Raw genomic sequence first — 26,823 nt, 5'->3', positions numbered from 1 at the left:
GAGCAATTGAGCAATTAGGATTTTTAATTCCCAATTTTTTTATTTCAGTTATGTTAATACCTCGACAACCGTTCACTTTAGGATATATATTACATATAACAATTATTTCATTTTCTTAATATATATTCTAAACACGTCAGACGCCGAGGCACCTGCCACGTATTCGTTACATACTCGCCACTTTGACTTTGTTAATTTTTTCGTTAAGTCAACTGTTCAATATAACAACGTTGTCATTATCCGCTACTAAAATGGTACATTAGAAATCAGAATAAAAATAATCAAAATTTTGATAATAGACACTGATTTCAGTGACCAAAGTGATATTTAACCCAAAATCTTAATAGCATATTCGTAAATATAAACACAATTCTTGCATTTACAAAAAATACCCCGCTGCATCTTATTTCTTTGTTAACATCAACATGAGATAAATCTCCTGGTTACCCCCAGAGGCCCAGACCCAACAATCCCAAAACATAAGGTAGACGACAGTACGACACGACTCTCTCTGTGTTCCGATTCCAAAGTTCCAAATTCGTAGTCCTCAAGAAAGAGGGGGAGTGTGTGTGTCTCTGTCCTGTGTGTATCTATCTCTATTCCCTCCCCCCCCCCTCACTCTTGTTTTGTGTGATGGAAGAATGGAATCAATCTGCAAATCTCGCTCTCGATATTGGAGGTTTTTACTTTTTCTATTATACAAGTCCAACTCCGGATTCTCTTTTACTTATTTGCCTTTTATAACCCCATTCTGATCTTATTAATTAATGCCCATTCAGTTTTTCAGATTTTTTTTTATTATTATGAAAAAATATGTATAATGTAATAGTGTACAATGATAATTATTGTGTTTTTTGATTGTGTTGACTAATGTAGTAGTCATCATCTGTATGATGCCAGGTACTCTCATCAAGATGGTATATTTCTCTAGTACAGATAATTGTTCCGCTGATAGTCAAGAAAACAGGTCTTTGGAGGAAAGCAATGACATTTCTGATGATCTTGAGATATGCCTTATTGGAAAGGGAAGGTTGCATTTTGTTAAGTTTGAGACCACAAACATCAATGATTGCTTAGACTTCATTTCCTCCAATCAGCTTTCTACCCATGGTATTGCTCTGTACTGTTGTCTCTTTTTTTTATCAACCTCGCTTGGTTCAATTGTAAGCTTCTTCTGTGCTAAGAGGTTTGGTTTTAGTTGCTTCATGCTCATCTGTACTTGTTGAGCTAAATATCATTCTTTCCATGGCAAAGACGTCATGACTTTAAAAAGATACATTTTACGTTCTATGTGTAGATATATAAGTTGCATAACCTCTTGCAGGATATAGGGGAAATTTAATTAACTCATGTAGTTGACATATTTAGCGAACCAGGTAAATAAACTTAAGTTGTTGCGAAGTTAGTTTTTACACTTTGAATAATGTTAATTTGTAAAATGCAGTTGCATCTTTTCTAATTTATGATGAAGGTGTATTTGGACAAATTGCCTTATTAAGTAGGTACAATTGTATACAAATCAGGAAAACTGACAAAAGGGCTTGTGTTCAAGATTGTTTATGTGGAGTTGTATATTTTGTATGTAGGACCCTGATAAAAAATACAAATTAATTATAAATGTCATTCTTTTTTGCGAGAGAAGAGTTTATATATAAAGAGAATTAAAGTTTTGAAATTTGAACTTATAATTTCTTACTATTGAGGTTGATTGGCGGAATTCACGGCCACTTCAAAGATTATTTCACCCACTGAATTGAATTTGGTCCATGAATCTAAAAAATAGTGAAAATTCTTGATCTCTCTCAATACAAAAACCCAGAATTTGAATTTTAACATGTTGGCAGTGTATTTCCCACTTTTTGCTATATATAATGAAGATAAATGGAGACAATGTATTTCAACGCAGTAAAATATTTATTACGATAAATGTTAACTGGCTGTCCGCTTTTTTAGCAGTAAATGCAAGGTGTTTTTAAATTTACAATGTTCCTTTTTAGGTTGTGATTTGTTCTCTTTTTCCACAATTGTAAATTCAGGTGATTTACCAGATGAAAAACAACATTCTGCTGGTGATAGGAATCTTATAAAGGTAACACAACAATGAACAGGATCAGATTATGATATTTAAGCAATTTCCTCACATATACACTACTTAATAATGATGAACGGAAGTGGAGAATTTTTTATATTATATGTATTTAGTTTAGAGAGAATTAACATTATTTTTTTATTGTTTTGTATGTGAGGCTCTTATTTTATTAATTTATTTAGATTATTTTAACTAAGCCCAATTGTTTACGGGCCTTAGTCCATTAGGTTTAATACTAAGGTTTTGTTCTCCAAGTGATATAATTCCCCACATATTACTTAGACATGATTTTGGGACATAATTGAAATGTTAAATTGGGTCTCTTATGGGTTACTATTTATAGGTTTCTGGCTTTCACGGTTGGGAAACCCTTGGTGTAGTAGGTGTTCTGCGGTTCATCGTCATACACCAAAGTTTTATCTTATTCTTGTTCGATAATCCATCTTTTCTAAAGTTGTCCGACATCGCTTAATTTTGTCACATAAGTAAAGCAGTTTGGTCCAGGGCCCATCCTATAAAGAAAAAGTACTAAACTGCGCCTTGTCACTGGTATATGTTTAAAAGTTTAGGCCTCGAGGTGAAGTTAGTTGGAGGTTCTCGTTGTCTACTTTCACAAATTAATCAAGACCATCTATTTTGCTCATAATAAATCTTTTCACATCAGAACATACTGGATGGTCTTTTAGTTTATGTTGGAAAGTTCGAGCACATGATGTTCTCAAGCTCCTTGACCCTCTAAAGTCTCGTTCACAATTCTGGTTCACAGTTTTTGCTTTGCACTTAATACATTGCACTCTTTATTCTTATCTGCATGTCATATAGGTATGTCGTATATCTTTTCCATGCTAAGAAGCATGGTTACAGGTGCATTGTGCGGGGAAACGCGGATTCGGCAAATATGATAATATGGGGTTTGGGTGCAGGGGAGCTGCATTATACATATAAGTTAGTAATTTATGTATGGATGTTATTTATGATAAATTCACTAGAAAGCAGGGACAAATAGATATTATTATATAGTCTTTCAACACAAATATTGCTGTCTCTCGAACTATAAACAAGTAACAATTAAATAAGAATCCCACTGGAGCAACATTCTATATTAGAATTTATTCAGTAAAACTGTAAAACTTGAATTATGTGGAAAGTGGAGAAGATACGAGCAGCTTTTGTGTCCCAAATAGGAAAAACAAAGTTGATATATTGAACACCATAAAGTCTAAAAAATAATAAAAAAAATTTTAAGGTTTTTTAAAACTATAATTTATCTACAATTTTTTGCCACTCTGTGTATACCCCCCTCCCCTGAAAGGACACGCTACATGACGTATCCCAGTATGCACCCTGGATACTCATTTCTTCACATACATGGAGTATTCCTAATTCCCTTTCATGTATACCTTTCCTCTGGAAATTTAGTTGGAAAGTGTTTATTTCAATACAATATGAAACTTTGTTATCATGTTATTTTTGATAATAAAGGTCAATCGTAGATCTTAAAAATACTCAACACACATATGCCACTAATGCTAGATCTCTTGAGCTTTTGTTACCAAGGGAAGTGGGCTATCCACAGGGCTATGATCTGTTTTCATGTTATTTGACCAAGATATAATTTTTCCACGCGTTATCAGTGTACATGCATCTGAAGTACACAATATTCTTATTGACCGATTGTAGTCCATGTGAAGGCCACAGGTGGTGGGGCATTCAAGTTTGCTGATTTATTTATGGAAAGGCTTGGCCTTAATCTTGACAAGGTAGACGAAATGGATTGCCTTGTTGCTGGTGCTAATTTTCTTCTCAAGGTAGGATATTATCGCAAAGCTTTGATTGGATTATGGATTTTATCTCTTTCTTTGAGCTATTTTCTCTAAATGTCTGATGTTAATATCTCATTCTTCTATTGTTTTATCACCCTCCCCTACTTTCTTGTTTTAAATGTATAAAAATGATTTTCTTACATGCTCAATTGGCTTGTTCCTTTGTAGGCAATTAATCAAGAAGCTTTTACATACATGAATGGACATAAAAAGTATCTGCAGATTGACCACAATGATATGTATCCATATTTACTTGTAAATATTGGGTCTGGCGTTAGCATGATAAAGGTATTACTCCTTGTATACTCCATTTAGTGTATCTTATGTGAAAAGAAAGGATTCTGAGATGTATAAAGGGTTATTACCTCTTCCAGAACTAGAAATCAGTTTTTGGCTGTAGTTTGTCGATAAAAAAATTTCGGCCTAATATCAAGTTTCTGTTATTTTTTGGACATAGTAGATTAGTACAGTACCATAAACAGGCAATTAAAAATATAAGATAAAGCTCCTGGTACACTATGTGGGAGCCGGAAGCCCTTGAGATTAGGCGAGTTTTAAAAGTGGATGTTTGCACTTTGGAGAACATCTCAACTTGCCAGTAGATGTCGCATTCTCTTGTACAGCTGAATTGAGATCTGAATTTATAAATTTTATGTATGGATCGGTAAATGATAGACAGTTTGACATTAATAGATACATATGTTATTTGTAGAGTATATTTGTTTTGTTATATATGTGTTTCAGTTTCGCTGAGCCCGTAATGCCCTAAAATTAAGAGTCGAGTTTTGAAGTTGCATGGATGATTTACAATTTGGATCTTGTACTTAGTCCCACTTTTAATTGACAAATGTAGGTTGAAGGAGATGAAAAGTTTGAGCGAGTTAGTGGAACTAGTGTTGGTGGTGGCACTTTTTGGGGTTTAGGGAAGCTTTTGACAAATTGCAAAAGGTAGTAGCCACTTTTTTAATTCTATTACAATTAGTTTTACTGAAGGCAGTCTTCATAAGCAAAATCTTTAGTTCCAGTTTTGACGAGTTGCTGAAGCTGAGTCAGGAGGGAAACAATAGAGTGATTGACATGCTTGTTGGAGACATTTATGGTGGACTCGACTACTCAAAGGTATATATTATACTTGAACAATATGCTAAAATCATGTAATTTGTGGGATGAGGCAACTACGAAGTTGAAATTTACTCAACGGAAGTATATATTTTGTACTAGTCTGGTGCTTCTGGAGAGTGAAGGTTTAATCCTTTGTTGTACCCTTTTGATCAAGTTGCCCAAGTTTACGATAAACGTAAAATTGATAAAAAAACTGGAGAAGCTGCTTGTTCCAGTTCCATTGTAGTATCATTCTCTGTATAGTTTGACTTAGTTTTAACTTTTAAGTTTACATGGTCCACTAGATTGAGGGTTTAATATAGGTTCACAAAAATGGTGTGATTTTCTTTTTTTATCCCGCGGAAGGACATTATAGGCGGTAGACATGTAGGATTTAACATTTCCATTGGAATTTGGGCACCATGTTTACATTCTCTGGAGTGGAGGGTTTCTTTTACTAATAGTCATTCTGTCAGTGAAAGACTGGTATTACTGATATTCACATCGTTAGTTCTTTAATCTTCATATACGATTGAATTCAAGATTTGTGCGTGTGGAAAAGTAGTAATATCTAGGTGGAGTGTATAACTTCTGACTGATGGAACCGACTCTTAACAGATTGGCCTTTCATCCACAACTATTGCCTCTAGTTTTGGCAAGGCAATTTCTGAAAATAAAGAACTTGAGGACTACAGACCTGAAGATGTGGCTAGATCACTCTTACGTATGATTTCAAATAATATTGGACAGGTGAGCCTCAGTAAGAATGAATTCTTGCAAGCACTTTGATTTCACTAATATATGTATATGAAAAAGAATGTAGTTCCTTTTTTCCCTGAGTGTGTCTACCGATAGTTGTGCCTGCCGATATCAATTGGGTAGACTTTTATCACACCTAAAAACTGTTTCCTTAATTATAAAAATGTGTAGTGTCGTTAGTATCCCTTATTTCGTTAACCTGAGATTTGCTTGATCCACAGATCTCTTACTTGAATGCTCTTCGTTTTGGTCTTAAGCGAATTTTCTTTGGAGGATTCTTCATTCGAGGTCATGAATTTACCATGGATACAATATCTGTTGCAGTTGATTTCTGGTAAATAATTATCTGAGTAGAGTTGTTACCATATGTAATGCAGTCACAACAGATTAGTTGTAGTCAGTAGTGGAATATAGTCTTTTGTTTGCAGACATAATAATGAGTTTCATGTCTTTTAAGTAAAGAGACTGATTACTGCATTCGACTTCGTTAAAAGTCATGCCTCTACAATTTGTTTCAGGTCAAAAGGTGAGGCAAAAGCAATGTTCTTACGGCATGAGGGATTTCTTGGAGCCTTGGGGGCTTATACGAGCTACCAGAAGAAAAATTCTGGGGAATTGATATCTCATCAGTTAATCGAGCAACTTCCAAATGGTGTACAGTGTACTGGAGATGATCAATGCAGGGGACTTCCTGCAGACCCAAAGTCATAATAAAAATAACACACATATAGTAATTAAATCTTCCTCTTCCGAAGATAGCAAAAACCGGTCCTATTAAGCATGCTTTGAGGACAATTAAGTTCACGGGGTTTCTAATTGATTGAAGGAAAAGTATGCATAACCTGTCCCGCAGGTATTGATATTATAGTAGAACCAAAAATAACACGCATACAAATTGTTGTACGGTAGATGTCTACCATATTGTACTTTTTTATGTACTTGTTTACCCAATGTATGTGTAAAAACTGTAATCCCATCTTCAAGCCATGTACCAATTGGTAATATATTAAGAGTAGTTATATGTTCCTGTCATCTTTGGCCCATCACTTTGAGTGAAGGTCGCATGTGTTCTTGTACTGACGTGTTATTGCAACATTTGAATTGCGAGTATTATACACAAATTAGGTGGAAAAACCGCCTGAAAATTCGTTTATCTAAACAATTTAAGTTTATACACAAGATTTGGTTTAAAAGAAGATTTTTAAGTTTATACTCCCATTGTCCTATTTTGAATGAGCTTGTTTGAATTTCACGCATTTTAAGAAATTCATGTTTGTCTTTAATCCTAACCACATAAAAGATAATAGAAATATTGGTTAGTAAAGTAAGTGTATTATGAAAAAAATGACAAAAATCCCTCTGTTTTTAGAGTTTGTGACAAAAATAACACTTTTGAAAATTTTGGCCAAAAATACCCGTCTAATACGCATTTTTAAGTTGAGTATTATTAATACGCATTTTAAAAATGGATAATTTATAACAAAGAAAAGTTGAAAAAAATAAAAAAAATAATTAAAAGAGAGATACGCATTCACATAATGCGTATCACTGATTTTATTCCGGTGATACGCATTTATGACATGCGTCTGCTTCTTTTTTTATTATGATATTTTTTAATTTTTTTACATAATACCCATTTTTCAGATGCGTAATAAATTTACCTATTTTTAAAATATGTATTAGAAGAGTATTTTTGGCCATAAACTCCAAAAAATGATATTTTTGTTACAATTTTTTTAAAAAAAGAGGTATTTTTTGTCCTGTATTATATGTGAATGTGTGATTGTGATTATCTTAAATAATATTATAAATAGGTGGTTAATTCTTTTTGGAACATAAAAAAAGGAAAGTGGTTAATATAAAATGGGACGGAGGGAGTATTATATAAACCATAAGGGTGTCATTTATCTAATATATTTAAATTCGTGTTCATAATTAAACAATAATTCTGAAATTACAGTCCATGGTTTTCACATCATTCGGCAAATATCTAATGCATTGTCTTAGAATTATTTTTTTAAAAAAAAAGAAGAAACACACTGTATATCTCGCAAAGTTGGCGCTCTTTTTTTTTATAACTTGAAAGATGAATCGCAATCAAACAATAACAATCTTTACACTGTAGATTCTACACTAGCAGTGAAAACAATCATCTTAGGGCGGGTTTGGCCCAACAAAATAAGTAACTTATTTGTTTATAAATTCGTAAATATTTATCGATTATCGATTATCGATGAGTGTTTGTCGACCCAATTTATAAGTTAAATTTATAACTTATAAGCTGATAAGTTAAATGTTAGCAATGACGTATTTTTTCTCAACTTATTTTTATTTTTTTGTTTTTTATTAATTTTTATTTTAAAATTTATGTTTTTACATGTCTTTCTAATTAAAAATTTACGAATTAAGATAATTATATTTAAAATTTATTTATTTTAGCTCAGTTAAGTAAAAAAAATTCTGACATTTAACTAAACACTTATTTAATTTATAAGTATCTATTTACTTACCACTTATAAGTCCCTTATTTATTTTAAATTATAAATTATTTATTTTAAAATTTCTCAAACGGTTACTTAGGCTAACAGTTCTATCACTTCTGTCTAAATGTAAAAAAAATAATCATCTTAGGCTAACAGTTCTGTCAATTCTGTCTAAATATACAAAAAATTCGTAAGCAAGTCCATAAGTCATCTTCTTGTGCTAAAATTCAAAGAATAAATAGCTTGGCACGATAACCATTACAACTTTGAGGATTTTTTGAGAAGTTGTTTTTGCTAAGATTGTATTTGCAGTCGATTTTAGCCAAAGATTATTGTTAGCATCAAATGTTATTTGAAGGAGATTATGCAGCACAGTGTCCCATACAGCATTCTTATTTGAAAAGGATTATACAGCTGAGTGTCCCATATAGTTTGTAATTTCGATTTACTTTAAGTTTGATAAATTTTGGACAAAAACAGAAACTAGCTTATTTCTAAGAACACTTTCTGTCCTTATATATACATGCTAGAGACAGAGTCCAAAAATTCAATTAAAAAATCGGCTGTTGATTTTCTTAGTAGCAATTATCATGCATCAAGGGTTGTTCGTTGATTTTTCCTGCATTACACTAATTAATTGGCTTGCAATTAGATAAAATAGAATGGTATTATGGAGGAATAAGATGAGTCGGCCTTAATTCTTGATATCCAATAACAGTTGAGCTGCTGCTTCTTGACACTACACCAAAATCATAATGTTGTATAATGTTGTAGTAGGCTAAAAGTAACATAGCTTAGATAACATAATTAAGGAACATCCTGGATGGGGATGTTGCGATAGGACTTTATGGTGTAATGTGAATTGAATAGCTATAAATAACATTGCAAAGATGAATCTCATAACGGATAAAGGAAATTGTTAAAATTGTCTATTCCTTTCAGAAAAAAATTGGTGTTTACTTACATCTTTTGACATAATTTGTTCGATATTAATATTCACTTTTGGGTTCACAGTTGCAAGTTTTATGGACGGAAACTGCAGCAACAAAGCAAATTATATCATTACTAATAGTACATATGCTTTAATTTGCATATTTCCTTTGTGTTTTAAGACCAAGCTGGACGTAACCTGCGATATTGTTAATTAGTCCCAGAAAGTTTTTTGAACTAGTCCCAGAAAGTTGTTTGTTGTTTTAGATAGTTTTCGCTATTTTTGAAAAGCAACCTTAGATTGATATTGTTAACTTAAAATCTTGGTCAGTTGTTGTTGGTATATTTGAACCAATGGCAAGAGTAGGAAAGAGTAACGTTGGGAGACCCTCCACAAGTAACCAGGTCCAGGATTAGGACCACTCGGTTGGTGAGACTACGTAGCTGTATGAACAGTTACGTGATAACTCAATACGATAACAACACTAGAAAATGACAGGTTAATAATACTACGTCTACACAAGAAATCAGGAAGAATGAAGACAAGGCAAATATAAAGAATCAGAAGATTAGAAGAAAGCCTGAAGTCTGTCTACATGTCATCGAAAGAAGTTCATTAATATGATCATGCCTCAGTGAAGAACAAAGGTTAAAAACTTTCAGGGTTTCAGAAATGTTGAAGATTCAATATACAAGTGCTACCGGAAGATTTCAGTGTATTGGCATTGATTGAAGATAGACAGTGTTCGAATCATAGGAATCTGAAGAATTGAAGACAAGGTATAGACATAGATTAATGAAGACGTTGTTTAAAGTACCAGAATGGATTCTAGTGAAAGTACAGTTGTTTATTGACAGTCAGTGTAGGAAGCAATAAAGTTGAGGCAAGTTTAACAATTTAATCAAGGCCATAATACGAAGACCTGAATCGGGGTTAGTCGTCTGTGAACCAGACCAGTTGCACTAGGCGTCAACAGCTCGTGAAAGGAATCTGGGTATTATTTTTAGAAGAATTGTTAAGTTGAGGAACGTACTTGGATTGAACGTTTATCTGTTAAAATACGAGAAGAGGTGCGCGGGGTATACAGCTAAACAGCTCAGGGGACTGGCGAAATTCAAAGTTTAATCGGTAAATTAAATAAATTTATTTAGTGGACTTTAATATAATTTATTTAATAAACTTAAAATGATTTATCTTATAAACTTTAAATAAGTTTATTTTATAAATCTAAATTAGTTTATTTATATAAGTTATATTTAAATTTATTTTATAAATTAATTTAGTTATAATTTAAACTTAAAAAAAAAGAAAAAAAAGAAAAGGAAAAAGAAAAAGAAAATAGAAAAAGGAAAAAGAAATGAAAAAGAAAAAGAAAATAATAAAAGAAAAGAAAAAGTAACCTGGGTGACATAAGGTCGCCACAGGCGAACATATGTTGTTTAGTACCAAGTACATACATGTAGTTGTTGTTTTAGTAACATGCTGTCGCCACAGAGAAACTCCTCTTGTCGCCACACAAATCAACTACTCCCTTCTGTATTCCTGTCGCCAGAGAAAGCTTGTCGCCACACAGAAGTGTCAATTCTCAGCCACACATTTTATTGATAAAGTCTACACTTTGCAATAGAAAAAAAGAGCCATTCATTTTGGATCAATTTTCTGTTCATCTTCTTTCCCAAAAGAGAAGTGAAAATGGCAGCATTGATTTACAGAGAAGCTCAAGTTTTTTGTATATCCGTTTAACTTCTCACCAGAGTAACGTTATAATGGCCAATTTAACTCTTGTATATTCTTAGGGGCATTATAATCGTTACCCGGTAATTAAATCCTAGTACAAATAAAAGCTAGATTATTGTATAGGATTTGATTGGTAAATCTTTGTAGTAGTTAGGAACTTTTTTGTTCTTAGATTGTAACCGGTTAATTTATTTACCGGAGTGTAGCAATCCCCTCGAGGATTTATATACGAATATATATTTGCCCGAATATCTTGTGTTCCTTGCTTTTATCGTTCCAAACACTATTTCTCTCAAGAACACGAAACCACTAACCGAGCACGAAATATTTTATCCACTAAAGATTCGAAAGAATTTTTAATTTAGTGATTATCGTATTCAACCCCTCTTCTACGATAATTCGGGACCTAACAATTGGTATCAGAGTTTACTGATTGATACACAAATCAGGATTCTTAAAATTAATTCATTTTATTAATATTTCATTTACATAAATTTATTTTGTAAATTTGATTTAAAAAAATTATTTTATAAATTTAATTTAAATAAGTTTATTGTATAAACTTAATTTAAATAAATTTATTTTATAAATTTAACTAAATTAATTTACTACTTAAATTTTAGTAAATAAAATTTTTTAATTTGAATTTATTTTTTTTCGATTTATAGCTGCCAATTTTGTAGTTTGTTAGCTGCCAGATTAGTTTCCAGAGTATATGAACAGGGCTGCCATTTTACAAACAACACAAAGTAGTTTTTTTTGTTTTGTTTACATTAGCACCTCTGGAACTTGTCTGGAGTTCACGCGCGGATTGTTTAATAGCTCATTGCAGGAGGTGTACAGCTTAGTCGCGCGTAAGAAAAGGCAGAAGAAATATTAGACGTGCACCTTTATTCACGCGCCTGGCAGCTTTGACTAGACGTGCACCTTTATTCACGCGCCTGGCAGCTTTGACGTTCACGCGCGGAGTTCGTTTCACGCGGGGCTATGGGAGAACAGCAGTGTACATCCAAGTTGTTAACTTTTCACTTCCTTTTTCCTTAAGCTGATCGCGGGAGCAAACCACACGCGGAATTGGAAAATTTTCTCTAACCCCAAATAATTATTTCTGATTTATTTATTCTTCTTAAAAATTTTAGATTTTTTAATTTAAATTTTTCTTAGATAATAATTTGCGTTTTATTTAATTTTTAAGAAAATTCAAAATTCTTAAAAATTAGATTTTACGTAAATATTTATTTTTGATTAATTTATTTTCTAAGAAATTTAAAATTTTTGGAAATTTAATTTTTTCTTAAATACTAAATTAAGGGTACTCAAGGATTGGTAGACTCAGGATTCCTCCGGGTTTTTAAAGTGGTTTTTAATCTTTCGAAAAAAACGAAGACCATGTGCTATTCAGACGGAAATTGTAGATAATGGTTTTCTTACTCCAATGGAACTGATTTCACGACCTACAGACGAAAATTGTGGAAATTCCTCAAAGGTTTACTCCATAGGATCCCACTGGGTTTTCAGACGCAGGAATTGAATAAAATTTCTACGGGTACAATTTTTCTCGGAGATTTTAAGACAACTCTATGATTCCAGATTATACAGTCACACAGTGGTTTGTACCAATGCTACATTTATCTGGGAATAAATGAGATCATACAGGTAGGAATTGTGGAGGTCAGAGAGAATAGTGGGACTTACAAATATCTCAGTTACAGGCAGTAAGGTTGGAACCTCGGGACAAAATGTAAGAGTTACTGATAGCTGAATCAGAAGAAGCTCAGGTAGAAACATTTGAGGGACTGGACGTCAGGGCAGTGTTTCACTTGTCAGGGAAGTTTGGTCGTATCAGATTCACAAGGAGTACATAAGCTATATCCAAGGATCAAGCCTATCTATTCCGAAGCAGAGATTCTTACAGATTCAGTTCAAGAGGTGATTACAAGACTGAGAATGGGACAGATACAAGATTTGATAGCTACAGTTATGACAAGACATATGTGTCAAGTAACTATCAGGGGTTTTGCTACAACAGAACAATAAGCTTAACAAACAAGGATGAGTAGGGATTCAGTTGAAGAGCTGTGACAAAGGTGGAATGTTTTCTTAGGGAAGCGGCCAGTCAAAACTTACAGTGCACGGGAAAGAGTTGGGATGGATCAGATGACGAGAATCATGAATATCTTGCTTTTATAGTAATCTCTGAAGATGGTCCAACTCACATATCTCAGGTTTCAATTTCTTGAACCACTGCAATATCCTGTTCTCAATATTCAATGCATGATAAGATCTTAGTGTTTAAATGTTTAACACTCGCACAAGCATGATATCATCACACATAGAAAATGCTGAATTAGTTCACTAGAATATTTTTCTTGTAACTAGGATTGATGTTTATCTTGTGCATGTTATATTAGATGATCTTAAATAATTGTTTGAATATTTGTTGAACATGATTAATTGCTTTAGTGAGGTATATATTTTTCCAGCATATAAGACCTTTGTTTATGCTTACTCTCTTTATCCTATTACAATGTGATTTGCTCATTTATTCTGAATTGTTTGTTAAGATGTATTAGTTTATTATTGGATTGAGATAGCTAGATGAGATTTATCAACAAGATTGGACTAGATAGAATTAGTGATTTATTTGTTAATTCTGTTTGTTTCATATCATGCTTGTCTTGCTTAATTCTTATGTGTAATGTTTCTGAATGAATGCCATGTATTCTTAATACAATACTTGCTTATTTCAATACCATAAATGCATCTCTTAGTACTTGCATTAATTATAGAAAAAGCATGTTTATGATTACAATAGGGCAAAGACTGCTAGTCCTCCTTATGTAAGGTTGGAACCAATTTTCCCCTAGCCTAGAGACAATATGTCAAGGGTATTCAAATGGGGAAAATGGTCAGTCAAAGATAAGAATTAGCATGATAAGGTTGCAGCTGTTGTTATCTTTGTTTATAATAATATCTCTAATCTATCTGGACCCAAACTAATAAGTTGGGTACCAAGAACTGTTAATCCATTTGTGAGTGCAGGATATAACAGGTCAATTGATTCATATGTATTCTTGGTAATTCATACTCAAGGCATATGATTAAAGAAAGAGCCTCACAATCAAATGTGATCAATAAAAGCTATTCCGTCAATAATCTTTGGAGATGACAGCAAAGGTTTTCATTACGGGACAAGCTATGCAGAAAAGGGATGTCATCATGGACTCAACAAGTGCTATCACTGATAACAACTAATATTGGAGTCACTGATAATAATTGAAGCAACTTCCTTGCTGGAGAATCAAGGCACAAATCCTCTTATCAGACAGTTCTGCATTAAAGGACAAAATGTCAATTCAATGAAGGATTACTGTCTCATCTAAAGCAGGAAGATTGAGAAGCTTGCTCTTCTTAGAGTAAGGAAAGGGAATGCTCATGGCTAGACTGGAATCTCAGGAAAGGTGAAGTCAATGGTTTCTACTATAAAGCTTCATCTAACAGAAGTTTAGCTATGGCATTAGAAGCTCTCACCCTTGAATATCAACTCAAGGAACTCTTTTTTGAAAAGAGGTTAGTGAGAGGACTGCCTCATCTGAAATTTAGAAGATGATAAATGTGAGGCATGTCAGAAAGAGAAGTCAAAGACAACATCACATCAAAGTAAAGATATACCTTAGTGATGGTGGTTGACTACTCTTATGAAACAAAGTTATTGTTCGTGCGTTCTCAAGATAAGACATCATAGATGGTGATTGATCACTTCAAAGAAGATCAAGCTGGAAGATACTGTAAAAGAAATGATCTTGTGGTCAGATAATGGGACTGAATTCAAGAAGCAGTCTGATTAATATCTGTAGTATCAAGAATATTTTGAGACATATTCAGCATTGGGAGCTCTGTGTCATAATGGAGTGGTACAAAGGAAGAACCAGAACTTGATAAAAGCTATAATAAATATCAAGCTAATCAAGAATTTCTAAATACCAAAGGGCTGGAGCAGTCAATACAGTTTGCAACAAGTAAGATCAAGCCTTGATCAGGATGTATACGTGAAGACCACTAATGAGTTAATGGCCAACAGAAGCAAACACTGGATAACTTGAAAGTGTTTGAGAGAATGTTCTGCAAAAGCAAACAATGAATTGTTTTTAGTTGTTTAAAGATCTTGGCATTTGCAGCTAAGACTTGTAAGGATATTCTTCATGGCTACTCAGTGGAGTTTACAACCTACAGGGCATTTGTGGTTGATCAACAGAAGATGATTGAAAGTCTAAGTGCACAATTCAACAACTCCATGCTCCAAGCTGTTAAAGGTGAAATTGATGGTATTGATGATTCATATCCAAGAAGTGGAATGGCAGTGTATAATACAACTCATTATTTCAATGAATCCAGTCAGCAAGGATAAGGATTTTCAGGAAATCCCAGCAACAGCTTGGGGGGAGCAATAGAAGGATCAACTATTGAAAATTAGAGGACACTAAAGAACATATCTGCTGAGACAAAGGGTCTGATGTCAATATTATTCCCAGAGTCTAGTTCTTAGGAGATTCAGATGGTGGAGTAATGATTAGCAGGGCTACTGAGTGAGTATGATTATTTCTCTTGTTTTCTATCTGAAAAAGAAACTGAGAAAGTTACAGAAGCTCTGATAGATCCGGATTGATTGGGTGATTGCAAAACAAGATAAACTCAATCAGTCAGCAAGCAGATTGAAGGGAAGCTGGTATCCAAACCAAATGACAGTATTGTAATTGGTACAAGGATAACCAGAAGTCAAACTGGATGACAATGGCATTGTTACGAGGGACAAGGCCAAACTGGATGCTAAGTTATTATCAAGAAGCAATATCTAACAGATAGCACCAGTGACGAGACTTGAGGATATTATGACATATCAGACACCTGATGCACATTACACTTGGAATTGGACTCTAATAGATGTGTACAAGTGCACTCCTGGTTGGTGAGTCAAAAGAGGAAGTCAATGCACCACAGTTCATGGACTTTGCAGTTGCAAATCTATTGGATTATGCATATCTCTTCTTCACAGTCTCACTTCAGGTTGATATGAACTAGTATACCACTCAAGCAATTGTCAAGGACATGGTATGACACTCTAACTGAAGTTGTAGTTAAATATGAAATACTAGAGTCGTCATATTAATAACTCTCTTATCACTAGGCACACACATATTGTTTTATATGTGCAGTGATATAATGATAATGTTATATGTTGGTCTACTAACAAAAACTTGTGTAAAATTATTTGCTAAGTAATTGCAGAGTAGGTATGGAGGAGCATGTTGAAAAGTTACAATTCTTTTTGGAATTACTTCAAGCAAGCCATTAGGATAATTATTTTAGGAGCTCAAGCAAGCCAAAAGAACAATTCTTTTAGGAGCACAAGTAAACCAAAAGAATTATGGAAATACAAGTAAGTTAAGGATCTTCTGAAGATGCAAAATTTGGAAGATTCTGAACATGCCAAGACTACTTACCAACAGAAACCACTAAAGCTTGATCAGTGCAACTCAGGTATAATGATAAGCTATAGAGGTATGACGAGATCACTCTTTTACTCAAATGCTAATAGACAACATGTAATATTCTCAAGATGCCAAAGTGCAAGGTTTCAAGTGGATCCTAGAGAATCCAATCGTATAGCTATTAACAAGATTATTAGATATCTTAAGGGACTATCAACTCTTGGAGTAAAGTACCCTAAAGATATTGTGCTTAACATGTTTGGCTATATAGATATAGATTATGCAGGTTGTAAGAAAAACAGGAGAAGCAACTCTAAAGCTGTCAACTTAAGTGACAGGAGAAGCATCTCAGGAAGCTGTCAACTTCGTGGAAGAAGATTGATTTCTTGTTATGATAAGAAACAACCCCAAATCCAACAACACTGTGGAATACTCTATGACAAGGCACCTTCACACCAGGTATCATTTATTTCGAGAGCATGTCTTCTAGTCAAAGAGTTACTGATAGAAACATTTATTAAATCACTTGATAAAGTTAATTTTTCAAGACTGGTTTGTAAGTATGGGATATCATTCATTGCATAATAGTTGGAAATCCCATCTGTAAGGAATTCTTCATATAAGTTCACAAGTATTAAATCTTCAAAATTTAAAGGACTTGTGAATTTATCAGTAATCCGGTACCTCGTACTTAGTGCTACTATCTTGATTATCATGATTACAATGTCATATACATTTGTGGTAGTTAAGTATTATAGCATTAAATTAGAATTCTATTTTAATTGATTTAAATTATGACTGTAGACAATTCCATTCCATATCAGTCTCATAATTTGAATTGTATTAAAATAATATGCAGCATAGTTATTTGTATCTTGTATGAATAATTATGATACTTTTAGTATTAGTGATATTATTTAGAATTTTTGTTCTAAGTAATCAATGCTTATTTCTAAAATCACTAATATTGAAAGTTGAAGTATTTTCTAAGTTATGTGTATAAAACTCTCAATATTTTATATGCTTAGAAAGTATTTCTAAAATTACTAATTATCCAGAGAGTGATTGCCATGTATATAAGTCATATATCCTATTGGTGATTATTCAAGGATAGTTATGAAAATATTTAAGTGCTAGTATCTAACTCATAGATATTTAGTATTTATTATTTATTATTTATTATTTATTTTAGGTAGTTTGGATTATGGAAATTGAAGCAATTCAATAATATTATTTGCTCCATAATTCAAACTAACTTAAAATAAATAGGCAACATGATTGATTATAACTAAAATTTGTCAACAATTGATATCTAGTATATTGATTGTAACTTGTGGGTTATAAGTTAATTATGAGATTTTGGTTTTAGTAAATTTAGTAATGTTTACATCTCAAGAATTCACTGAAATCAGAATCATGATTGTAGCATGATTAGTTGTGTGTAATTTTTGACTTATATCAGTTAATGATATTTAGTTAAGAGTTTAACTATGAACTAATTGTGAAGTATTAGTATTTGTGACATTACTTAGAACTCCTCTAAGTAATCAATGCTTATCCCCAGTCACTTATACTAATATAAAAAGTGTAAAAATATCTCTTAAAGTACAACTATGGTCAATGAGGATTTTTCTTTATTATAAGTAACCATATATTGTCAAGTTAGAATAATTTTTATACTTATTTGCAAACTCCTAAACACTTTGATAATAGATGTAATACTCAATGGATCAAAGTATATGGAACTTAGAATATTTTTTTAAGATTGCAAACAAGTCAATGTTGGTTAATGTTGCTTTATTTATCGAACCAATGTTGTTTAAGATATTACAGTTGTTAGGAGTTAACAATTGTATGATATATGAAATTTAATGTTGATGTCTTTTTGATAGATAATTGGTATTTAATTCATTGATATCTTATTTTAATAATTAAAATAGGATGCAACATAATTATTGGTATCTAAAGTACTTGACAAGTATCAAACAATGATATATTGTTAATATTTTGTTACAGATAATTGTGAGATTTTAAGTTCTAGTGGATTTATATGAGTTGCTATATCTGACAGATTCACTACAATTTGAAATTAGAAGCATAGTCAGTCTTATTAAGATTATTTATCAATAAACAATATTGTTGGTAATAGTTTTATAAAGATAGATTATGGAGCTTTTGACGTGAATGAGAATTTCTTAGACTTTACCATAAGTGATCAATGCTTTTACAAAAACTCATTAACATTAAAAGACAAAATATTTCTTTCTCTTCTTAATACTGCTAGGTCATAAGTCTGTGTCTTATCAAATCATTTATCTTTCCAGGCATAAAAACAGACTTATGCACTCAAACAGTTTTTAAGAGAAAAATCAAACTTCTTTCTACTTTAGTGATTTCTTATTTCATTAAAATCTTTTGAAATCATTATTATACATCATTTCTCTCAAAAGATTAAATGCATAATTTTCATTCATTATAGATCTTAAGTGCATTTTATTTATATATTGCCATATGCTCAGTGATGCAGGTTCAGCCTCCAATGGCATTCTTTCATTTGATAGTCATGAGGTTGAAAACTCACAACTTCTATCCCAGACTGTAAAGACAAACACAGAAACAGAACCAACCAACACTCTCTTACCACTAAAATGAAGTATGAATGAGCGTGAGGGAGAAAGTGCCTTTGTGCACCACATAAGGAAGGTTCTGAAGTCAACCTAGCAGCTCTGTCTCCTACAAAGATGAGTAGTATTTAAACAAAGACAACTGCTAGCCCCCATACATCTTCTCAAAAAGATGTAATGGCTGAAAAGGCACAAAAACAGTTACTAGATTCATCCTCTCAACAGGGTGCGTCTATTGAAATTCGCCTGTCGGCCAGGGTATCCGATGTAGTGTCACCACCTCAAACATAAGCAATTCTTGACGCACAAGGAAAGGTTACACACACAAAGGATGAGTTGACGGAAACAAGAGTTTCGACCATTTTACGGTCAGATTCGATTGTTCAAGGTTCTTTAATGGACCAATTGCCTTTACAGGTGTTAAGAGAGGATACTGATCCAATAGCCATATGTCAGTGGTCAGTGTATACCTCCCCAAGACTAATAAACCTGGATGCATATGCGGATAGTGGATCTGACATAGGTGCAGATCGACAACTTGTTGATAATGATTCAGATATTACCTGATGAGTCACAAGGAGATTTCTTCACAGACATTAGAAGAAAACTTTGATCTTTATGCTAAATTCTGTGGATCATTGTTTACCTTCCCAGAGTTCAAATCTGGAACCCTAAAAGGGAAAATAGCAACTTGTAGATTATGACTCAGATTAATCTGACGAGTCTAACAAGGATGGGGATTTGCGAACTCCCATTGCACCACCTGTGACCTCCTTAAGGATGGCTAAGGTGATTTCCTTGCAGGTACAGCTGGATTTTGGAGCTATGAGAGGAGTGATACACTTGTGAGAATGAGTGTAAACATGAGTGGAGAGAAGAGTGAAACACTTGTGAGGCACACAAAACAGAATCACACACTCACAGTGAGGAAGAAAGAAAAAAAGCATATCCCATTCCCTATCCCTAAACATGGTTCTTGATACTTCGGGTGTCGAATCTGTTTATGATTGGAACCTAACTCTTAGGGACCTAACATTTACAGATTTGATTAGAATACTTCGGGACCTTTGGGAGCTAACAATTGGTAATAATTGGTGATCTCACAGTTGGGAGGTATAAGGAGTTGGGAGGATTGGTGAACATGATGATCGACAGTGAAGTCACTCTTGCAGAATTTAAAGGGACATGGTTGATCAGACTATGACTTGTTATTTCTCTTCCAACTAAGTGAAATATGAGAACTCCTTCAGACGATATCATACATTCCTTCTCTAAGGGGGAGATAACTCAACACGATAACAACACTAGAACATGACAGGTTAATAATACTACATCTACACAAGAAATCAGGAAGAATGAAGACAAGGCAAATACAAAGAATCAGAAGATTAGAAGAAAGCCTGAAGTCTGTCTACATGTCACTGAAAGAAGTTCATTAATATGATCATGCCTCAGTGAAGAACAAAGGTTAAAGACTTTCAGGGTTTCAGAAATGTTGAAGATACAGTAAATAAGTGCTACCGGAAGATTTCAGTGTATTGGCATTGATTGAATATAGACACTGTTCGAAGCATAAGAATTTGAAGAATTGAAGATAGGGTATAGACAGAGGTTAATTAAGACGTTGTCTAAAGTACCAGAAAGAAGCATAAGAATTTGAAGAATTGAAGATAGGGTATGGACTTTAATATAATTTATTTAATAAACTTAAAATGATTTATCTTATAAACTTTAAATAAGTTTATTTTATAAATCTAAATTAGTTTATTTATATAAGTTATATTTAAGTTTATTTTATAGATTAATTTAGTTACAATTTAAACTTAAAAAGAAAAAGAAAAAAAAAAGAGAAAAGGAAAAAAAGAAAAAGAAAATACAAAAAGAAAATAGAAAAAGGAAAAAGAAATGAAAATGAAAAAGAAAATAATAAAAGAAAAGAAAAAGTAACCTGGGTGACATAAGGTCGCCACAGGTGAACATATCTTGTTTAGTACCAAGTACATACATGTACTTGTTGTTTTAGTAACATGTTGTCGCCACCAAGAAACTCCTCCTGTCGCCACACAAATCAACTACTCCCTCCGATACTCCTGTCGCCACAGAAATCTTGTCGCCACACAGAAGTGTCAATCCTCAGCCACACATTTTATTGATAAAGTCTACACTTTGCAGCAGAAAAAAAGCGCCATTCATTTTGGATCAATTTTTTGTTCATCTTCTCTCCCAAAAGAGAAGTGAAAATGGCAACATTGATTTAAAGAGAAGCTCAAGCTTTTTGTATATCCATTTAACTTCTCACCGGAGTAATGTTATAATGCCCGATTTAACTCTTGTATATCCTTAGGGGCATTATAATCGTTACCCGGTAATTAAATCCTAGTACAAACAAAAGCTAGATTATTGTATAGGATTTGATTTGTAAATCTTTGTAGTAGCTAGGAACTTTGTTGTTCTTAGATTGTAGCCGGTTAATTTATTTACCGGAGTGTAGCAACCCCCTCGAGGATTTATAGACGAATATATATTTCCCCGAATATCTTGTGTTCCTTACTTTTATCGTTCCAAACACTATTTCTCTGAAGAACACGAAACCACTAACCGAGCACTAAATATTTTACCCGTTAAAGATTCGAAAGAATTTTTAATTTAGTGATTATCGTATTCAAACCCCCTTCTACGATAATTCGGGACATAACACACTCCCATGCACAAGACCCGGGGCCGATCGAGACAACCTCCAGGAGCAACCGCTGACACATACTCCAGTTATGAAAAGAGTAATAACACCCCGGAATTCCAGGAACCTTATTGAGCTAAACCAATACAAGTATACCAATGTTCTAGTCGTTGAGGAGCATATGGCCAACCTAACCAACAATGAACTAGCTGAAGCAATCCGGCTCTACAAGCAAGAGCAAGCCCGGACTCTGGAGGAAACTGAACTAGAGCAGGAACCGGAAGAGTTCGGAGACTCCCAGCAATCCCAGAGATATGTCTTTGACCGAATTGGAGCTAAAAGGAAGAAGAACTGGAAGGATCAGAGCAATAAGAAAGGGACATAAGCAATCAAATAGAAGAGGTTGAAAGAAATTAGAGAACATATCAGAAATTAGGAAGAAGCAAAGTTTGAGCTCAAGATTCAAAAAAAATGTAGCTAGAAGAAGAAAAGCTACTAGCCAAGTCCCAGACCAAGAGAACCCGGAGGGACCCCACTGTTGTACAAGACATGCATGTACTTTAACAAGACTAAGTCAAATTGACAACCCTAAGTAAGTTGTATTGTAATCTTAGTTTATATTTTGTACTTGTAACATTTAAAGTCTGTAAAAATGTCAAATGAGCACATTGGAGTCTTTTTCTTTAAACACTATCAAGCCTAAGAATTTTATCTAGAAGAAGATCAAGAAGATCATGCCTTAGAAAAATTATGAAGAAGCTAGAAGTTGAATAAATCTATTTTAGGAAAAATGTTCTAAGTCAAGATCTATACAAGTCACAGATTTAGTGTTATAGAGAAGTCATTCGAGAACTCCAAATGACTTGTCGAGAAGTCATGAAAGCTACTAGAGAACTCAGAGAGATATCGACAAGCCAAATTGAAGACATGCAGATTAGAGATGTCGACAAGTCATTTCTTCACTAGAGAGCTCAGAGTTATCGACAAGTCAAAATTCATAAGAAAACTCTGAGTTATCGATAAGTCAAATTTCACTAGAGAACTCAGAGATATCGAAAAGCCAAAAATCACTAGAGAACTCTGAGTTATCGACAAGTCAAATTTGACTAGAAAACTCTGAGTTATCGACAATTCAATAAGCCACTAGAGAACTCAGAGAAATTGATAAGTCAAAGTGAAGATATGAAGACTAGAGATCTCGACAAGCCAAATTCTCTTATAGAGAACTTAGAGACCTCTACAAGTCAAATTTACTATGGAGTATTAGAGATCTCGATAAGCCAATATAATTATCGAGATGTCAAGTTCTCTATAGACCAAACTGGAGATCTCGAGATAAAATCTCATAGTACAATTTGCAGACCAGTTCAATATCCAAGATTAACAATCCAACCAGCTGGATTGAAAAGTCTACAAAAAGCAACTTGAAGAGTGTGCAAGATCAAGGTGAAGATTAACTTACAAAGGAAGATCAAAGTTAACACAGTATGCAAAGATATGCTAAGCCAGAAATGGAAGATATACTTTTCCTAAAATAGAAATGACAAGTGACAGTTTACTTAAGTTAATAGCATGTCTTATTATACACTGTGTAAACCAGAAGTTAACTAAATTATAAAGTTAACACTGGTCCTTTGTTAGAAGTAACAATTTAGATTAGGAATTCTTGTATACTCTCAAGAAAGTAGCTAAGCTCTTTATCAACAAAGAGCCTAGAAAAATTATAGAAAAACATTCTTAATTTTAATATAAAATTAAGTGAGTTTTAAAAGACCTGTGTTCTTTATTATTGCATGTTTAATTTATGTATTAACACATTTCACTACAAGATTTGATTAACTTTTTTCACAACCATAAATAGTTCAAGAAAAGCATAAAAAGACAAAAACACATTCACCCCCCCCCCCCTCTGTATGTAATTCATTACCTAACAAGTGATATTAGAGCAAAATCTGAAAGTAAACAGATTTAAGATCTTGGAAGAATGAATACACATAAAATCAGTAGCATCAAAATTCCTACTTTTGACAAAGTTAACTACACTCTTTGGAAAAAGAAAATATTGTTGTTTATCAGGTTGGCCAATCCACTCTACATTCAGATTTTCAAGAATGGGCCCTTCACTCATATGGTTAGAGTTAAAGAATCAACAGATGGTGATATAGTCATTCCAGCTCATTATGCTCCAAAAGACCCTTCTGAGTACACTGAGCCTGAAAAAGAGAAAGTTTCCCTAGACAGTGGCTTGCAGCTGATATTGATAGAGTCACTTGACAATATAATGTACAAAAACATTGTAAACTGTGACACTGCCAAGCAAATCTGGGAAAAGATTGAAATACTCTGTGAGGGAATTGAGGAAGTTAGATCTAATCAAAGAAGGATATTGATTTCACAATATGAGGGTTTCATGGCCAAGCCAAAAGAAAGTATCACTGATGTGTTTGAAAGGTTCAATAAGCTAATAAATGACTTGCAGCTCCATAACAAATACTATGAAGTTGAAGAGGTGAACTTGAAGTGTTTGCTCACACTCCCTGATCATTTGGAACAGAAAATCTCAGCAATCAGAGAAGGGAGATATCTAAGCAGGATAACACTGGAAGTTCTTTATGGAATCTTAAAAACCTATGAATTAGAAATGATTCAAAGAAAATTATTAAGAACTGGTCAAGGGCATGTTGTAGATGGTTCAAGTGCTCTAATTGTCAATGAAATCCAGACCTCTAATGATGAGCCAAGATCCAAAATTCCAGTTGCCTTAACAAGTGAGCAAAGAACAAATGATTCACAAGAATAAGTCATTCTAGAATTGGAAGAAGATGAGTTCTACACCTTGGATGAACTTGATGAGCTTGATCAGTCAATGGCCTATCTAGCAAGAAAGTTCTCTAACATTACAGTAAAGAAGCCAAGATTCTTCAAGGGTAAAGGACAGTCTTTCAACAAAGACAGCAGCTGGAAAGGAAAAGGGAAGTACACATCTGATAGCAAAAATGGATCTGTTGACAGATCAAAGATATGGTGCTTCAACTGTGATGAACTAGGCCATTTTGCTACAGAATGCAGGAAGCCCAAGAAAGCAAAGAAAGACAAAGTTTATCTTGAACCGGAAGCAAAGTATGAAGCTCTTCTGAAGAAACAGCAAAGCAAAGCTTATATTACAGAGGGAAAAATTTGGGATGATTCTGATAATGATGAAGATAAGGAAGTTGGAAATTATGCACTAATAACCTTGGAGCAAGAAGAGTCATCCTCATCAAAATCACAGGAACCAGCTCTCACCACCACCGATTTAAATGTGAGTCAATATAAGGAAACTGTAGAGAAGATGAGCACATAAATATTTCATATTCATACAAGTATGGTTGGTGCTAATGAAGAAGTTAGCAGATTGATAAGGATAAATGAGAAGCTTGAAAGTGAGAAACAAGAAGCTGAATTGTTATTGGTGGAGCTTGAGACTGTAAGACAAGATAATGTATATCTGAAGAACAAGCTCAAGTATGCAAGTGAAATTAAAGCGGTGCTAAGGGGGAAGCTGGAAAGGAATGAGGTGAAGTTGAAGTCCTTCAAAAATGCATCTGAGTTAGTTGGACAATACCGTGAGAAGAACAAGCCATGTGCAAATATTGCTATTGGTATTGACTATGATACCTTGAATAGCTCGAAGAAAGATATAGGTGACAAAGAAAAAGCAACAGAAAATGACAATGTTCCAGCAATGCTGAAAAAGGTTGTTTCACCTATGTTCAAGGCATGTGAAGTTAACTTCAGTGAAGAAGAGTTGATTATGAAGCAAGAAATTGATGATGAAGATTATGAGAAGAAAGATGCAGAAGCAACTCAATTTTTCAAAACTGAATAGAAGCTCATAGATAATTAAGGTTCCAAGACACCTGTCAAAGAAACCAAAATTGAAGATGCAAGAAAGAAAAAGAAAAATAGAAATGGGAAAATATGGATAAACAAAAGCAATAATTTTTCTTATGTTGCAGATGCTCCAAGAAAGAAATGTGAAAAATGTGGCCCCGTGAATCACCTAACTCACCTTTGTAAAAAGGTTGTTAGCAAGTTAGCTGAAGGAGCCTGCAAATACAATGAAGCGGATGCAAATGATCCCTACTCATTCTGTGACAAGTTTGATTGCATCCCTTGTAACTTGAAAGGGATGAAGAGTTGTCACAAACTGAGAATAGACCTTAAAGAAACAAAAATTGGGTCTACAGCAGATAGGGAAAATGCACAACCGTCATTGAATTCTATTTTATCTGAAACGACTCATTCTACTTCTCTAAATCAGTTAACAAGAAGAAAGTACCCAACACTGTTTGGGTTGCTAAACACACTTAAAACTCATTGTGTTCAGGGAAAAATGAAGAAGGTCATATGGATCATAGATAGTGGATGTTCCATACATATGACAAGTGATAATGCCATGCTATCACAGTTTGAGGATAAGGCTGGCCCTTTGGTGACCTTTGGAGATAACAGCAAAGGATCACAATGGGATATGGCAAGATTGTTTCTGGAAATGTTGTCATTGATGATGTAGCACTAGTAGATGGTCTTGAAGTGAATCTTCTCAGTGTTAGTCAATTTGCTGACAAAGATTTTGAAGTTTTATTCAACAAAGAAGAATGCACATTATCAGCAAAAAAAACTGGTGAAGTTGCTCTGAAAGGAGCAAGAAGAGAAAGCTTGTTTGTTGCAGACTTGGACTCAAAAAATAAGGATGGTATTTGCTACTTCTACACCAAGGCATCAAAAGAACAAAGCAAGCTATGGCATAAAAAGTTGTCTCACTGAAATTTCAAGGCAATTAACACCTAGGTCAAAAAGGAGTTAGTAAGAGACATGCCTAATCTGGAGTTTACTCAAGTTGAAGTTTGTGAAGCTTGTCAGAAAGGAAAAATGAAAAGATCAAGTCTCAAGTCAAAAACTGTGAATTCTATAAGTGCACAACTATAACTTATTCACATGGACTTGTTTGGACCAGTAAATGTCTTATCAATTTCAAGAAACAAATATGCACTTGTGATGGTGGATGACTTCTCAAGATACACTTGGGTAGAGTTCATACAATCGAAAGATGAGACTCCACACATCA

At 33.6% G+C, this 26,823-nt stretch overlaps 1 protein-coding gene across 5 annotated transcripts; it reads left to right on the top strand.

Moving 5' to 3' along the window:
- The first annotated feature begins 390 nt into the window (after positions 1-390).
- On the top strand, positions 391-6,804 carry LOC141725126 (pantothenate kinase 1). 5 transcript variants are annotated; one of them, XM_074527545.1, is made up of 10 exons: positions 391-679; positions 901-1,110; positions 2,037-2,089; positions 3,781-3,897; positions 4,081-4,200; positions 4,766-4,860; positions 4,938-5,031; positions 5,632-5,763; positions 5,994-6,106; positions 6,291-6,804. In XM_074527545.1, exons 1-10 carry the CDS (start codon positions 634-636, stop codon positions 6,481-6,483), a joined length of 1,173 nt encoding a protein of 390 aa, XP_074383646.1. In that variant the 5' UTR covers positions 391-633; the 3' UTR covers positions 6,484-6,804. The 5 variants fall into 5 exon arrangements, with proteins under 5 accessions (XP_074383646.1, XP_074383645.1, XP_074383647.1 ...); XM_074527544.1 differs by having other exon boundaries at positions 4,932-5,031; XM_074527546.1 differs by lacking the exon at positions 2,037-2,089 and having other exon boundaries at positions 3,770-3,897; positions 4,932-5,031.
- The last annotated feature ends 20,019 nt before the right edge of the window (positions 6,805-26,823 follow it).

This window comes from Apium graveolens, chromosome 5, assembly GCF_009905375.1.
Source record: "Apium graveolens cultivar Ventura chromosome 5, ASM990537v1, whole genome shotgun sequence".
In the NCBI taxonomy this organism is placed as follows: domain Eukaryota; kingdom Viridiplantae; phylum Streptophyta; class Magnoliopsida; order Apiales; family Apiaceae; genus Apium; species Apium graveolens.
This window is presented reverse-complemented; position numbering and strand designations above follow the sequence as displayed.